The sequence below is a fragment of the Pararge aegeria genome, chromosome Z, assembly GCF_905163445.1.
Source record: "Pararge aegeria chromosome Z, ilParAegt1.1, whole genome shotgun sequence".
Taxonomy (NCBI): Eukaryota; Metazoa; Arthropoda; class Insecta; order Lepidoptera; family Nymphalidae; genus Pararge; species Pararge aegeria.
Window position 1 is genome coordinate 6,289,496 of NC_053208.1, and position 18,267 is coordinate 6,307,762.

The 18,267-nt window shown below is 35.2% G+C and overlaps 1 protein-coding gene across 1 annotated transcript in view; it reads left to right on the forward strand.

The window, feature by feature from the left end:
- The window catches only part of LOC120636271 (putative fatty acyl-CoA reductase CG5065), a 40,787-nt gene extending 35,865 nt beyond the window's left edge, over positions 1-4,922 (forward strand). The window contains exons 6-8 of the mRNA XM_039907680.1: positions 396-635; positions 2,375-2,632; positions 4,755-4,922. Of these exons, the coding sequence (XP_039763614.1) occupies positions 396-635; positions 2,375-2,632; positions 4,755-4,914 (658 nt within the window). The 3' untranslated portion in view covers positions 4,915-4,922. The remainder of the gene's footprint in view (positions 1-395; positions 636-2,374; positions 2,633-4,754) is intronic.
- The last annotated feature ends 13,345 nt before the right edge of the window (positions 4,923-18,267 follow it).

The window sequence follows — 18,267 nt, forward strand, 5'->3', positions numbered from 1 at the left end:
TGTATATTATAGGTATTCATGTGTATTATATTCATAAAAATTCATCAGCTATCTTAGTACCCATAACACAAGCTACGCTTCCTTTGGGGCAAGATGGCGATGTGTGTATTGTCGTAGTATATATATACCACTACAGGGCACGGGTCTCCTTCCACGATGAGAAAGGTTTAAGCCCGTAGTCCACCACGCCCGCACAGTGCGGATTGGTGGACACTATATTTATATTTGATATCGGTATTTTGCTGGTAGTTCAAAATACCACTGTCTTTTGCAGCTTGTGTCCAGCGGATGAATATAATTTAAAATAAAGTACTGAGACGAAATTAGTAGCATTAATTGCGTTAAATGTGATGATGTGAATGTAAGGATTACATTTTTCTCACCATTGTTTCCAGGCCGGACGCGATACCGGTTTACAACGTGAACATAGGTCACCAGAAACAAACATCCTGGGGCGAGGTCATTAAAGTTGGCAAGGACTATGGGCGAAAATACCCGCTCGCTTGGCCACTTTGGTATCCAAACGGCGATATCACCACAAACTACTTTATGCATGAGTTCAAGAGAATTTTCTTTCACCTGCTACCTGCATATTCCATCGATCTCCTGCTATTTTTGCTGGGCCAAAAACGTTTGTGAGTATTCCCAATTTCTTTTTGCTATTTGTGTTAAATGATTCTAAGCTTTGGCCTGGCACCCTGACCTTTTGCTTTAAGAAATATAAATAAATAAATTAATATATACCACGACAATACGCACATCGCCATCTAGTCCCAACATAAGCGTAGCTTGTGTTATTGGTAATTAGATTCATAAATACTTGAAATATACATATAAACACCCAGACACTGAAAAACATTCATGTTCATCATACTAACATTTTCAAGTCGGGGTTAAAATATATATACTTACTTAGTTTCCTTTAAGGTAATACAGGTAGTTGTACTGACCAAAATATCAACTAGTGCGCTTAAACTCGTATTACAAAAATGGATTCCTTCACGGTTAATATCTTGTATTTCATGTTATTACTGTAGACTTCAAGCTGTGATAGCGCAGTGGGTAGCTCGACTTCACTTTCGCGAGGCCGAGTTCGAATCCCAACACGCACCTCTAATTTTTCTAAGTTATGTGCGTTTTAAGTAATTAAAATATCACTTGGTTCAACGGTGAAGAAAAAACATCGTTAGAAAACACGCATGCCTGAGAGTTCTCCATAATGTTCTCAAAGGCGTGTAGAGTCTTTAATCCGCACTGAGCCAGCGTGGTGGACTACGGCCTAAATCCTTTGCATTGTAATTGGAGATCCGTGCCCCGTAGTGGATCGGTAATGGGTCGATATGATGACTGTTGACTTGAATTTTACATTTAAAACTAATTATTTTTGAAGGTAATATGATCCAAAAAGTAATATTTTGACATAACTCTGTGCGAGATTCGATACATTTAGATACTCTATTCAGCACGAAAGGTTCTCGACTCGGACTATCTTTGTATCTGTAAGAAATACTACGAGATAAAACGTAAGCTTACAGAAACATTCTATCATAATATTAAGGATTGCTTAAACGACAAAAAAGCTTGGGTGTCAAGTGCTCTAACTTCATAGCTAATATTACTGTGAGATGGTGATAACAAAAAAAATTATCCGACTAAGTTTGTTGTGGGCTCTGCTTAGACCAGGGCGCAATTGGAACCCTCGTAGCTTTAAGTTTAAGTTGGCGAACGAAGTAATCACCATCCCCTTACAATTATGTAAACATAATATATGTATAAACGCCTCATAAATGCCTATGATAGGCCTACAGGAATAAAGGATTTTTGAATTATGAATTTGAATTTGAAGAAGTGCGCTTACATAGATCTGAAACTACAGTTCCCAACACAGACGGTTTAAAAAAAGCTTTTAACCAAACTTTACCCACTTTCTAACTAAGATTCTTAAATAACTGAAAGTCTAAAGTGATATGGCGACTAGTGTAGTGTAGTAGCGTAGTGTCTTAAATAAATAAATATAAATATACTACGACAATACACACATCGCCATCTAGCCCCAAAGTAAGCGTAGCTTGTGTTATGGGTACTAAGATAGCTGATGAATATTTTTTTTATGAATATAATACACATAAATACTTATAATATCCAGATAAACACCCAGACACTGAAAAACATTCAATTTCCTCAAACAAACATTTACCAGTTGTGGGAATCGAACCCACGACCTTGGACTTAGAAAGCAGGGTCGCTGCCCACTGCGCCACTCGGCCGTCAAAAAAATGTCTTGACCTTGATGAATCGAAATCTTGACTAATTTGGTGTGCACTGACGAGTCCTTATTGTTATTAATTACAAGGTCTGTTTTTAATGATTACAGCATGGTGCGAATTCAAGATAGAATAAGTCAAGGGCTAGAGGTATTGCAATACTTTACCATGAGACCCTGGAATTTTCAATGTTCCAACTACGACGGCATTCAGGCAAAGTTGGACGAGGAGGAAAAGATTATATTTAACACTGACTTGACTACAGCTGACCGTGAAAAGTACATGCAGCAATGCGTCGAGGGTGGTCGTATCTACTGCCTCAAGGAAGATCCCAGCAAAGTCCCCGTTAACAGGGCATATCACAATTTGTAAGCACTTTTTGTTTTATCAAATAGTTACTGTAATATTATAGACATGTTATTGCGCCTTGCGTTTTGCTTGAAGGATTCGCAATTATAAGGTTAATCCTTCTAGGCTAGAATGGCAACATCGCATCATATTTAGACACCTGCAGGGCTAGGACAGACATTAATTATATCCCCCGATTATATCCTCTGACAAGGGATATAATTAACGTCCCCACCTGGAAACATGGAATTGGTGAAGTTTATTACATTCAAAGTCAAAGTAAAAAATAACTTTATTAAAGTAGGCCACTTTTGATATTTTATAGGTGGCACTTTTGATGCGTACACTAAATGAGAATTACACGTTAGTGATATGATGGCGATAAACACATTCGTAAACTTAAAACAAAAGCTACGAGACTTCCAAACGCGTCCTGGTCTTAAAAGAAGCCCCCAACAAACTTAGCCGGCTGTTTTTTTTTTTATAACCATCTCGCATTGTCATTTAAAATTATTAGAAGAGCAACCTGGTTAGACTAATATATCACCCAAGCTTTTTCATCGATAACGTATTACTTTATACTATAATAGGACTTTTCTAGAACTTTGAAGAGACAGCTCCTCTCGGCCAATAATAGATTATTGGGATATTATTTCCACTTGTGCGCCCAGTGCTCTGAGAGTTGATAAAGCTGTGGGAGAAGATTCATTTGTATCCTCTCCCCGGGGAGATAATTGTCTCCTGCCCAGTCTAGCCGTGCGGATGAGGTTGACGGGTGACATAAACTCTGCGAGTCGCAGGGAGCCGTTCGACCCAAGCGGCACAAGATCGTGATATTTGGAACTCCCTACAAAGGACCTATTTGCAGTGGACGTACATTGGTTGACATGATGATGATGATTATTGTGAATAATATATCCCCTTTCTTTCCATCCCAGTGAGAATTAAGTATTAGAACGTTAATCCATTTAAAAAGTTCGCTATTATTTTAGAGAAAAATTACTAACGCTCTTATTGTTACCAAAATTAAGAGTGCGTGAATCTGATCAATATTTTCACTGATCAATTGCACTTAAACTTCATGCAGGTGCTGAATCACGTAAAAAAAATTACTTTATTTGTTTGAAATACTTCTCCTCAAGTATTTTTTTTAATTAAAAATATGTCCATATCAATTGTAAATTTGTAGTATTTCTCACATGACTTTATCTGAGAAGGTTCTGAATTCTTTCATTCTGATAGAGTGAGGGAATAACAGAGACAGTAAGATTTCAAACAAGTTAGCTGTAGAATCATATAGTAAAAAAGTGGCAAAAAACAGAGTTAAAAAATTATACAATATCGATACATGTGATAAGAGCGAATTTTTGAAGACCGGTGTGTTTTAGCGAATGAAAAAAAACATAAGTAGATAGATTTCATTATACTTAAAAATAATACTAAAAAATTAATCAATATTTAGAATTTACACAAAAACACATACTTAAACGGCCACGGATAAAGTTTGTTCTGTATTACTGCATATCGACACGTTTTTGTTCGTTGATTCTAATCGTGAAATGAAATGCTTGGTATTAAACACGCGGTATTAAACACATCTTGGAAAAGTTTTACACCACACTAAAAATAAGCCCAATACCTATCTATTTAATTTTTCAATAATGAAATTGTGTCAATTGTTATAGATTAGGAATTGATATTTCCTCCACGTGTAGGTAAAAATACTTTTCATCATCATCATTACGTCAACCCATTACTGGCGCACTACAGAGCACAGGCCTCCTTCCACAATAAGAAGGGGTTAAGGCCGTAGTCCACCACGCTGGCCCAGTGCGCATTGGTGGACTATACACACCTTTGAGAACATTATGTGAATCTCTCAGGCATGCAGGTTTCCTCACGATGTTTTTCCTTCAATGTTGAAGCAAGTGATATTTTAATTCCTTTAGACGCATATAATTTAGAAAAGTTAGAGGTGCGTGCTGGAATTCGAACTTGGCGATCTCCTACAAAATGCTCAAAAAACACATTTGAAAAGATCGGAACTACAATGTTTCCTACTAGATGGTTTCGAAAATTTTGACATGCCTTTTAAATTATAAAAAACAAAGAGTAATGTCGTTAATGTTGTTTTTTTTTAAGCTTGTTCATCCTGGACTGCTTGGTCAAGATATTCCTCTGGCTTGTTATATTCTCGTTCCTGGCATCGTGGTTCAGCCCAGTGAAGACTGTCTTCAGGTATGGAGAGCCGGTTGTAAAGCACCTGCCGATATTAGGACGGACTGTGTTCGACAAAAACTGAAGATACAACTTCCTTATCATGGTTCTTAAACGGGCGTTTAAAAACTGCAAATCGCTGTAAAACTTGCATAAAATATAACGGAAGCTGGAGTTACATAACTCCACAATATACAATATATCGAATCGGCAAATAGACTCAGGTTTTTATCTTATACCTGATTCGCTTTATAACAAAATCCTAAGCAGTCCATTTGATCGGATCACTAAGGGGTGGAAAAAAATCCTTTAGTATATACCATCGGGTGACTTGTTAAAGCTGCTGGAATCATCTAGATTTTTTCACTCTCAGGTAAAAGATTATAGTAGTCTAAACATTCCTTTGGTGGATTGAATACACGCATGGCCGATGCAATGCATACAAACGGCGCACGCATGCATGAAACATGCAAACATCGCTCTGGCTTAAGAAAGGCACGCGGTATTTCTAACCTAAAGAACGCGGTTTGATGCATTGGTTTAGATTTATAACTTTGAAATGGATAATAATATCACCAGTTTATATCTAATGCGATCCGGCAATACGATCCAAGGCCCTCTTCTGCAAGGAAATATTTGGATTTGTTAGTTGTTTGATTAGTATTTGTAATTAAACGACCGGATAGGACCGAAATTACAGCATTTCGGATATATTCGGATAACCGTTTTTCAGATTGACCCTAGGATAAATGCCTCAGAGAATGTATAAATAAGTTATAGCTTGGAGAGATTGTGCACTTTATACATATACTAGATGCATGCGACTTCGTCCGCGTTTATTTTTGTTTTTTAATCTTCCCGTAGGAAGAGCTTATTCGGGACATGTGTGGCATTCAATTGAGATGTAGTTCAGGTACATTTATTTTTAAGTTATGTATTCTTGTAAACGTAAATCGGGTGTAGTTAAGTGTTTATCTTAAAAGAAAAGGAGTATTAAAAAATTGTGTAATAAAACAATGGTTTTTGTTATAGGGGTTTTAAGAAGTTTCTCTTGTATCTCTCTTGGGGTTCTAGTGTTATTACTGTCTATTAGGTTTAGAATAAATATTATCTGTTAGGACTGGAGTTATTATTATCTATAAGGTTTAGAATATATTGCAAAGGAAAGTTAGTAAACAAAAATTACACAACAATTGCTGAGCAACATTTAATAATTGCGAATCGAATAATAGGATTGTAAAGTGCTATATATTCAGCCTTTAAGCACATTAAGCAAGTGACATGATTTCCGTTACAAAGAATCGCTAAATTCAAATTCAAATTCAAATTCAAAATTTCTTTATTCATGTAGGCCTATCACAGGCACTTATGAAGCGTTCATACATAATTGTTTACATAATTGTAACGGGATGGTGATAACTTCGTTCGCCAACTTAAATCTAAAGCTACGAGGGTTCCAAACGCGCCCTGGTCTAAGAAGAGCCCACAACAAACTTAGCCAGGTAAATTTATTTTTTTGTTATCACCATCTTCCAGTAAATTTAAATTAAGCTATGAAGCTAGAGCAATTCACACCCAAGCTTTTTTATCGTTTAAATAATCCTTAATGTTATAATTCAAAATTCAAAATTCATTTATTTCAAGTAGGCCTAATACAAGCACTTTTGAAACGTCAAGTCTGTCCGTGTGTAGTGACTCTACCACCGGTTCGGAAGGCAGATTCTACCGAGAAGAAGCCGGCAAGAAACTCAGCAGTTGCTCTTTTCCAACATCAAAAATTTACATTTTATATTTTAACATTCATTTTTCTATCTTGTGAGAGATGAAAGCGGAGCCGGATGCTTCCAAGCAACCTTGTCATTAAGAAACTCATCAATTGTATAATAACCTCGCTGTAATAAATGTGTTTTAACACATTCTTTAAACTTATGCATTGGTAGGTCCAAAATTACCTTAGGAATCATATTATAAAAGCGTATACTCAATCCCACAAATGACTTCTGCACCTTTCGCAGACGATATGCAGATGTCACTAATTTATGACCATTTCTTGTAAGTCGACTGTTTATATCCACTTTTTGTTTATAAAGACTAATATGTTGTCTTACAAATACTATATTGTTATAAATGTATTGTGAGGCTACCGTAAGTAAACCAATTTCTTTAAATTTTTCACGGAGGGATTCACGTGATTTAAGTTTATATATTGACCGTACAGCTCTTTTCTGCAATATGAATATAGTTTCAATATCAGCAGCTTTGCCCCATAATAAGATCCCGTAAGACATCACACTATGAAAGTACGCGAAGTAAACAAGTCTTGCTGTTTCTACGTCAGTAATCTGTCTAATTTTCCTGACGGCGTAGGCAGCCGAGCTTAGTTTACCTGCTAGTGTATCTATATGGGTACCCCACTGAAGCTTACAATCCAAGGTCATGCCCAGAAAAACTGTGGAATCTTCCATTTTTAGTGATTCTCCATTTATTATTATATTTTTATTAACTTTCTTTACATTTGGTAAAATAAATTCCACACACTTAGTTTTTTTTGCATTTAAAAGTAAATTATTGACAGTAAACCAGTACGACACATGCGACATAGCACGGCTTACATCGTCAGAGTTGTCTCTACCTCTATCAGTTTTAAAAATTAGAGATGTATCATCAGCAAACAGTACAATGTCACAGGTTTCACTGACATGGTGTGGTAGATCATTTATATACACCAAAAATAGAAAGGGACCCAAGATTGAACCCTGTGGGACACCCATTGACGTAGCCGACCCCTGCGACTTAATGTCTTTTATGCAAACCCTTTGGGTTCTGTCACTGAGATAAGAGGCAACCAAATTTAGTGCAACGTTTTTGATACCATAATGGGCTAGTTTAAGAAGCAAGGTTTTATGATCAACACAATCGAATGCCTTGGATAGATCACAAAAAACACCAATAGCATTCTGCGAACGTTCCCAGGCATCGTACACATGTTTTAAAAGTTTAGCGCCTGCATCCGTGGTGCTACGACCTTTAGTAAAACCGGAAAATAATAGGATTTTTCTGTAAGCTTACGTTTTATATATATAAACTTTGAACTTATTGAGAGACAACTCAAAGATTTCATTTGGTAATTTGTTATAAAATAATATACAATTGCCCTTGAATGAATTTGCAATTTTGTGTAGCCTAGTAAACTGCACAACGAGTTTATTTTTGCTTCTAAAATATTGTACTTATTTATCTAATGATATACCTATGATTTATGTATTATGAATATATATATAAAACGTATTTATATATATATATATATATATAAATAAAAACTACGACAAGACACACATCGCCATCTAGTCCCAAAGTAAGCGTAGCTTGTGTTAAGGGTACTAAGATGACTGATGAATATTTTTATGAATAAAATATAAAATACTTAAAATATATATAATGTAATAAGTATTTTTATATACTAGACACTAAAAAATTCGTGTTCATCAGACAAATATTTTTCCACTCGAACCCACCGTCTTGGACTCAGAAAGCAGGGTCACTGTCCACTGCGCCAATCGGACGTCGATTTCTATAATTTCGTTCTATTCTAGTTGCGTATGAAATTTAGGAGAGTTCGACATCCATTATGACAGGTGAACGTCGAATTCACAATTACGACGTAACGTCTATAATTATTTACCGCTTAAATTTTGTAATTTCAAACTATCAGTTGCTAAGTTTTTTGTGTTCAATACAAAAATCAATAATTTTAGCTATTGAATTCTTTAAATTATGGGGGGGGGGGGGGGGGGGTGGTGTGTCTATGCGCTGAGCCTGTAATGATTCGTTTAACATTTATTTTCGTTGTGAGCCACCCGGTACTACTGGAGCAAGTCCCTCTACCCCTTCCAGGTTTCGTTAATTGCAAAGATATAAACATCTTTTTCACTCATTGCCACATAAAATTCCTTACGTCTAGTTCCTAGGAAACCGGCATAAAGAGTTCAACTTTAATGAATTGTGCTTTCTCTTTTGTTGACATAATATATTTTAATATAATATATTTGGTAAATTTCACATATTTTTTAGAGTCAAATAAGAATAAAAAGATAAGTCATAAAGTAGAAAATTGTTGTTATACAAAGACAATTACTCTTTGTATAACAACAATACAAGACGATACCTACCTTCTTAAGGAATATAGCAAGTAGGTAGGTAGGTACTCCTTCAAGCACGACTCAACAGTGCGTCGCGTGGTATATTTCAATATCCAAATATCGATATATCAATATTTTATGAACAGTCATAGAGCTACTTTATTGCTTTAACCATAGATTAATTATTATTATCCTTTTTGTGTGGAACAGACTAAGATCTGTTTCATGCGAACAATTAATAAAAAAATGTCTGTACGGTGCTTTTATATGTTTGCCTTTTTCCTATGATATGATGAAAGAATAAAGAAAAACATATAAAAAGTTCTTCTCTCTTGCAATGGTTCGTTGCAGTAATGCTGTAAAAGTTGCAATGAAAGGAAATTCGATGAAATAACATTTTACCAGTAAGTAATCAAATATTGATTTTACGTTTTATAGCAATGTTGGATTCGTGAATTAAAGTAACTTAAATTAAGCATGTGTTAACACTGTTTAATATAATCAATTTATTACATATGTGGTAGTAGTTGCAGAACCAGAACCTTTTCTTCAATTCCACCTAGCACGCTAAATATGTACCTAGTAATTAAGTCACCGTGAATATTGTGAAAATTAAGCTGAATTTGCTCCGCGAAAAGCAGGAGAATCTGGCGAAATTTATAATTTCTACAATTTTCATACTCCACACCAAACAGATCTTCGGCAATGTACCTCCTAGGCACATTTCGCTTCGAAACAGAAAATCATTATAACATCATAAAAAAATACTTTCGTAATTTATAATGAATAAACTAATTTTATTTCGGTTATTTTATTTTTGAGTCACATGTGACTCATGAACGTAGGGCGATAAATTATATTGACCACGTTCAATGAGTCATATGTGAACACACACACCCAAGTGAAGTTTTGAGTGACAATAACAACACATCATCCGTCAAATGTCAATCAACTGTCATAACTACAATTAGATTAGAAAGTTGAATGTTTATTTGAGATTATAATTGAAAGTTTTTTTATTTTTTATTATTTTTTATTTATTTTTTTATTAAGTATTTATAGTAGCGTATTTGTAAGTTTATATGTTTGTATATATGTATGGAATATATTTTATATTTTTGTACATATCTTTAATATGTTATGTTTAGTATATACTATGTTTTATGTTTTTTTTTTATGTTAATTTAGTTTTAAGTCCTAATATTTAATTTTGTTTTTTGTACCACCTACTTATTTCTTATAACATTTTCTTGTTTGCCTTTGGTTGCCTGGAAGAGATCGCTATTTAGCGATAAGGCCGCCAAATTGTACGTTCTACCTAATTGTGCTGTTGTATTTGTATCTCTGTAAATTTTCTCTGTGGTGTACAATAAAAGTGTATTCATTCATTCATTCATTCATTCATAGTTTATTGGAAAAGGGTCTTTTTGTGGTTATAAATTAATATTTTTCAAGAAAATGGCTAGGAGAAGATATACAAATGAAGAATTATTGCGGTGTTTAGAAAATTCAGAGGAAGAACCATTTAGTGGTGGAAGTGACGAAGAATATCAGCCCAACGATGAAGATGAACAAAGCGAGGATACAGAGGTAATTGCATACCAATAATTACGCCGCGTTATTGAAAGAATTACGAACTGCACAATTTAGTCGAATGGCGAGATGGAAAGACGTCACAAGAGAGCAATTGAAAACATTTTTTAGAGTGATAATCTACATGGGTCTCCATCCTAAGCCGTCAATCGAGCACTACTGGAAATTAGACGCGCTTTACTATAATCCTCTTATGCACAGAATAAATATGTCGTATAACAGGTTCTGCTCCATTCTAAGATGCTGGCACTTTACAGAAATCCAAATAGGAGTCATTGGAGAGCAAAGAACTCATAAAATAGACCCATAAATAAAATGGTAAACAATTTTCGTGGTCTTTATACACCTTCCGATATTATTGTCGTTGATGAGTCAATGGTCAAATTTCATGGAAGGTTGCTAATAAGAACTTATAACCCAGCCAAAACAGATCGCTACGGTATGAAAATATATAAGGCCTGCACAATAAATAGCTACACATGGTCCTACCAAATTTATTCCGGGATTTCGCATCAATTAGAGGGTCTTGATAAACCTGGTTCAACAGTGGTACAGCTCACAGAGCCACTTTTAGATGCAGGTCGTATTATTGTCGCTGACAACTATTATACCAGTTTGCCATTGGCTGAGTATCTAAAACATTGATTTTCAAAGTGGGGGGCGCGATGACATTAAAGGGGAGGCGCGGGCGCATTTCGGGCGCCCGTGCCGCACACCGTATCGTTTGCATACGCGCCTAGTGATCACGTGTACTTTTGTTGCAAAAATAAACACGCGATCTGTTGTTTTGTGTTTATATAGTGACCGGTTATTTCTTTTATTTAACCATGAGTTCGGCAAAAAAACGCAAATATAATGACGATTACATTAAATACGGTTTTACTGCTATACAAAAAAAATGGTATCGACCAGCCGCAATGTGTTATTTGTTATGAAGTGTTGAGTAATGATGCTATGAGACCTATGCGTCTGGAACGAAATTTGACAACGAAACACAGCGCGTTAAAGGACAAGCCGAAGGAGTTTTTTTGCTGCAAAATCTGCAAGTTTAAAACGCATGAAATTGGATAGTGCTGGATCCTTTGCTCAGTCATCTGAGAAAGTACTTGAAGCTTCGTTTGAATTGTCGCTACTCATCGCAAAGGCCAAAAAAAGCCACACTGTCGGAGAAACTCTCATCAAACCCTGCTTGTTGAAAGCAGCTGATATTGTACTGGGATCAGAAAGTAAACAAAAACTTTCACAAATATCTCTTTCTGACAACACTGTCAAACGTCGCATTGATGATATGGCTGAAGATATTAAAAATCAAGTAGTGGAGGCCGTGAAAGCGTCAACTTTTTTTGCAATACAGTTGGACGAGAGTACGGATGTTGCACAATGTTGTCAACTGATAGTTTTCGTGCGATACATACAAAACGAAACAATTAAAGATGAGTTGTTGTTTTCTAAAGAGTTAACGAAAAGCTGACAGCAATCTCAGAATTCTTTGACAGACATGAATTGTCATGGACAAAGTTGATAGGCGTATGCACAGACGGCGCTCCGGCAATGCTTGGATCTCGCTCAGGATTCGTACAGTTAGTCAGAGTCTAATTACCATTCACTGTTTTATACACCGTCAAGCCATGGCGGCTAAGACACTTTCAAACGAACTCTACGATATATTAAAACTATGCATCAAAATTGTAAATTATGTTAAAAAGAGTGCATTAAATACGCGGCTTTTTAAGGTGTGTGTGAAGATTTGGGCACAGAACACAAGACACTATTATTTCATACCGAAGTGCGTTGGCTCTCGAAAGGTAATATGTTGGCAAGATTATTTGAACTTCGAGATGAAGTCATTCAGTTTTTAGAAATTCAAAAACAAAGTGAATTATTGGTGGAATTCAGAAAACCATGGGTTCAAGTAGTATTTGCTTATCTATCAGATGTGTTTGATTCAATGAACTCATTGAACTTGAAATTACAAGGTGGAGATTCGAACATAATCTATCATCGGGATGCTATCACGGCATACATTGAGAAGTTGCAACTCTGGAAACGCAAAATTTTGGCATGCAATTATTCCTGCTTTCCTAAATTATTTTTGATCACAGAAGAAGTGCGCTTTAAGGAAGTTTTGGATGAAACTGATACCACGAATAAAATATCAAACCATTTGCAGCAGCTCACTGAGGAATTTCAGCTATTTTCCGAACTCATGCGATAATAACATTTATCGATTGGCGACCGATCCTTTTCACGTCGATATAGACGCGTTGCCAGATATGTTCCAAGAACAGGCTTTGGAAATTAAAAATGATTCTGCTGCCAAATATGATTTTGAGAAAATGGATAAGGCACTATTTTGGGTAAAATATCTCAAAGTTTATCCCAGCATAGCAGAGGAAGCACTAAAATTGTTTTTACCTTTTCGAGCACATATTTGTGCGAAAAAGCGTTTTCGACAGTGGTAGTAATTAAAACAAAATACAGAAGCAATTAATTAGATATTGCAAGTGACCTACGTTGTGCGCTTTCCTCAATAGAACCCAGGATTGGAAAACTTGTCAAAAATATGCAAGCTCATCCATCTCATTGACTCTTTTTGATTTTTATAATAAATAATTTAAAAAAAAAATTGGACTTTATTACCTACCCTTATTTTATTTTAAAACTGCGTGTCGACTTGCACTTTCTACATCAAGGGATGGGGGGGGCGAGGGGATTTTCATTTTAGGCAGTAGGGAGGCGTGATAAAAATTACTTTGGGAACCCCTGATCTAAAAGGTCGCAATACTGATTTATGCGGTACTCTACGTAAAAATAAAAGATTTTTGCCAGAAGAAGTAGTAAAAGCGATGCTAAAGAGGGGAGAACAAATAGCTAGACAAAAGGACAACCTCTATACTGTACTAAAATGGCATGATAAACGCGATGTCCTTATGATCTCAAGCTGCCACGGAAACGGTATGTCTAACGTCACTACCAAACGCGGCGACGTTATGAAACCTGATGCAATCGTCGATTACAATGATGCCAAAAAAGGCATTGATATTTCAGATCAAATTGCTTCCTTTCATTCGCCGTTACTTAAAAGTTTAACGTGGTACAAAAAGATAGCAATAGATTTGCTATTTCAAGTCGCCATTATCAATACCAGATGCATCTACAACGAGAGGACTGACGATCCTAAGTTGACAGTTTTAAAAGTCCAAGAACATCTAGTCCGACATTTCCTTGGACCTGCAGCATCTACCACAGAAAGTAACCAACCTCAAAGATCTTCAATCTCCTGTAGCTCTCCAAGATCTTCAATTGCTTCTTCTAGCAATTCTGGACATTCTCTACAAGAAATATCTCGAAAGGCAAATAATCAACTCGTCCGAAAAAGATGCACTGGGTGCTATGTCAAAATGAAAAATGAAGGATTATTGGCACGAAAAGCGAAGCAAGTACACACTGAGTGCAAAAGGTGTGAAAAAGCATTCTGTTAAGAATGTTATAATGAGACACATGCTTGATTTTATAATATTAACTTTGAATAAAATCCTTACATTCCGGTATATGAGTTTTATTTAAGGCAAATTTCTTGTAGTGATTAAATGACAAATATTTAAAAAATCGCGAAATTTCCTTTTATCATTGTATACATTAGCTTTTTTGCTATACGTCCACGTATGATTGAAATAAATATCACGGAACGTTCATACCGAAAAATGTGCCTCAAATTGTATATAGAAATGAGTCACCGGTGACTCATGAACTTATTCTAATACGTTCCTATGAGTCATATATGACTCAGTGGACAGGGAAGTTGCTAGTATTAAAAACCCTAGAAATTTTGTATCAGAAGTTATTAATTTACTAAAGTACTTTTCGTTAAATCCCATATATAATATAAGTATAGATAATATTCATAGGATAGAAAGGTCTATTAGCGTTACAGCTTATAGTACACAACATTCGCTAACATTTATACTAGAAATCCAGTACCATTATACCAAAATCCAAATTTCTTGCACTTGGAAGCGATGAGTACGCGTATCTAGAATAAAACTGCAAGAAAAAAGCTGAAGACACCTAGCTCTGCAAAGCATTAGACATGAGATCAATAGAGAAGTCAGAAGATTTAATCATTACACTCAATAAACAGAAACTGTACTGTACTGTAAGATCTTTTGTTCACCGCCATATCGTAACTTATGTCTTTAATTTTTTGTAAGTATGGGTACGAACGCTATTTGATATGTAAACAATGAATAAAAACAATATTTATTGTTAACTTCTCACTTTGCAATGATTGCTGGAAAACATAAATTATTCACTTTTCATAATTTAGACAGCGTTTGGTTTCATAACTTATTTTTAAAACGAAGACTAATTCGATAATATTAGTTCCTTAATTTTCTTAAAAGACACTGAAAGGTATTTACATTTGTTAATAATATTTTTTATTCTAAAAAAGAATAAATGACAGTTAACAAGAATAACAAAACAAACAAATCAGTTTGTTCATAAAAAAAAACAAACATATAATTGATTATCCACTTTCGTAAGCAGTGGTTATAGACACCCACACTTACAAAATTTATGAATGAAATTGTTTACACAAGACCAATGCTAATCTTGTAAGTACAAGCGCACGATTATAACATTACACGACACACGCTACTAACTCGCACGCACACATCTAGCAGAACGATTCTTTCTTTGGGCGTGCTTATTTTATTTGATATTTCTTTGCAACAGTAGAGGGCGTCTTATGTCGAGTGATTCATAATAATTGATTGAATCGATAACATGAGATTTAAACAATAATATAGGTATTTTTACGTGTTTTAAAAGGTAAATATTTAGCGTTTACGGTTAAAAATTAAAATACGAAGTAGAAGATTTTATTTTGTACCCCATACGCCTATCTAGCGACGATTGACCTAGAAGTCTGGCCATCTAGTAATGATGGCGATTTCATTATTTTTTACTTAGTGTTTCTTTAATTACAAAACTTGAATGGTCTTATCTGAAGGCTCTGTAAGACCCTGAGGGTAGGGTATATGCAAATATGCACTGCTTATTTGCATATATGCAATGCACGCCACTGAGCTTCAACAAATTACAATTTCAAAGTATAATAACAGCTTATCTCTAAAAATATGCGTCAACTAAACCTGTATTGCATTGCAAGAAGATGGACGACGTAGTATTTACTTATCACATTTTTAAACTGCTTATCCATTTACGATTTTTGTAAATAGCTTTATCTATATTATTAATAAAGTTAAAGGATATAGTTTTGAATAAGATTGTGAGTGCCTGCCTACTGCCTAAGAAACTTGTAGCCTTTGTCCTTTTAAAATCACTAACCATTTCTTACGCGGACTCAATTCAAACAGAAACACAAAATCACTCAAATTCGTATAAATATTTTCTGCTTTACATGAATAATATTGAGAAAATATACTGATGGAAGAATCTTTAAGTAGGCAGTTATCTATTAGTAGGTTAATAATTAAAGAAATACACTTTAACATGTGTTATTGCTACATACAAAATTAAACAAAATTGAGTTCTCTTGTAGGTCTCAAAGGAAACCGCAAATCATTGAAAAAAAGAATAATCACTCGATTGAAAGATTTTTTTTTTTTATTAAAGACGATAACAGCTGAGCTTCTGGCGGTAAAGAAAAGTACAAAACCTTAGTAGATACTACGAAAAATGTACATCCCTACTAATAACAAATAAACTTACATTCGTTTATTAAGTAAGGATTGGTCTGTATTTAATGGTACGATATGGTTTTCAATATGATCCAATTATCCTTTGATTGTTATTGGCTCATTAAATAAAAAATGTCACTATTGCGATGCTTTCAATGAAAGATGACACTTACTTTACTACCAGAAGAGCCTTTAAAAACTAAATTTTTGAGCGTTACAGCTGAGTCAAAGCAGTTTTTAGGCAAAATAAGAAAGTTTAAATCTTGCTTTCAAACCGTCGTTGCCGGTATATTTCAGGAGTAAAAAGAGAAACAGTATTGAAAATGTTACACAATCACAATGTTTTGATGAAGATCTTTAGAAGTGCAATAGACAGACAGCCTTCAGATAACTGCAACTTCCCGCTAATTCCATTCCTGGGCGCTTAAAATTGTACTTATGACATTTTTGAGCTCAAAATATAATTTATGTGATATTTTGAGCTCGCTGAGTTCAAAGAAATAATATTTCTATGCATTTGAGCTCTCCCAGCACGAAAGTCTGATAGAAGTTTCATAGAACACTATTTTTGAAATTTTCAAACCGCAATAACTTTTGAATGGATCAAGCAATTTTCACGCGGTTGGCGGCATTCGACGCAGTTTTATCATCCTCATAAGTAATTTTGCAATTTTAATTGATCGAACCACAAATTTCGGAGTAATCCCGAAAAAACACTTTATCGGGTTTCTTTCGTTCACGATATCTCTCGAACGAATCGACGAAAACAAATTTTTTGTAAGGTACATTCACCACAAGATACACATATTATTTGTGTGAATTAAAGTTTATATATTTATAAACTTTAATTTCGACAAATAATATTAAAATAGCAAAAAAAGCCAAAACGTTGGAAACACGTTGTATACAGTGTGCCACAAACGAGTCTTTATGATCAGCTGTGATGGCGTCATGGCAGCAGAAACCAGAGTGGGGACGGAGTGAGAGAGTAATAGATAGAGAAAGAGTGAGAGAGGAATAGAAACGCGGAGAAGGAAATGTAGGCATCACGCAGCTGCATGCATTTAACTTTATCGACGAATTTTTGTTATTTCGGCTTGCGGATATCGTCAGATTATATATTTTTCATTATTATCGAATTATTTCCTTCAAAATAAAAAAAAAAATTAGCTACGCTCGAGAATGTCGAGATGACGTTTTTTTTTTTTACAACTTTGTTGCCCTCCCCTTTTTTTACGTCACTCTCAAATTGTCAGATTAGCGGAATATACACTTTTTAGGATGTAATTAACTCACCCTACCTTAATCTGACGCGCTCGAGAATTTCTGATGGTCAATTATTTTTTACTAATGTAACGACTGAAAAAAAAGCGCGGGAAACTTCGAATTTGGCAGACGTGGTTTTTAGGTTTTAATTTTTAATTATTGAAAAAAGTGGATCAGATAAGGAATTTAGTGTTTAAGAGTATTTAGTAAATTGTTTCTAGATATCTATTTTATTATTTTGTGTTATTATTAGTGTATGTATTAATTATTGAGAGTTGGTAAGTTTTTTTTCTTTATATGGGGGTCGATCCCCCGGACGACCCCGGAGGTCCGGGGCCTGGCCCTGGACCTCCTGTAGGATATAACGTCATCATTGATGATTCGTCAATGGACACTGAGGATGGCTTTGTTCCTCCTTCTCAACGTAAACGCACGAAACCGCGAAAAAGGTGTCGTCATTGCAATTGTAAAAAACGAAAGAGTAAGGATGGAAAATTGTATGTCCAAGCATGTCAGTGCGAAGACTCTGACGGAAAAATTATTCCAATGGTTTTAGATGATATTAAAGATGAGAACAAAAATATGTTACCTCCTAAAAGCCATGCCCCACCGGTCAATACTGGTGCCAACATGACTCAACCCACTGCCTCGGGCCTCTCACAACCACTACCTAGAAAGTATGTTAGCACAGATTCCGGCCCTTTCACTGTCCACATACAAAGAATCACCTCATCC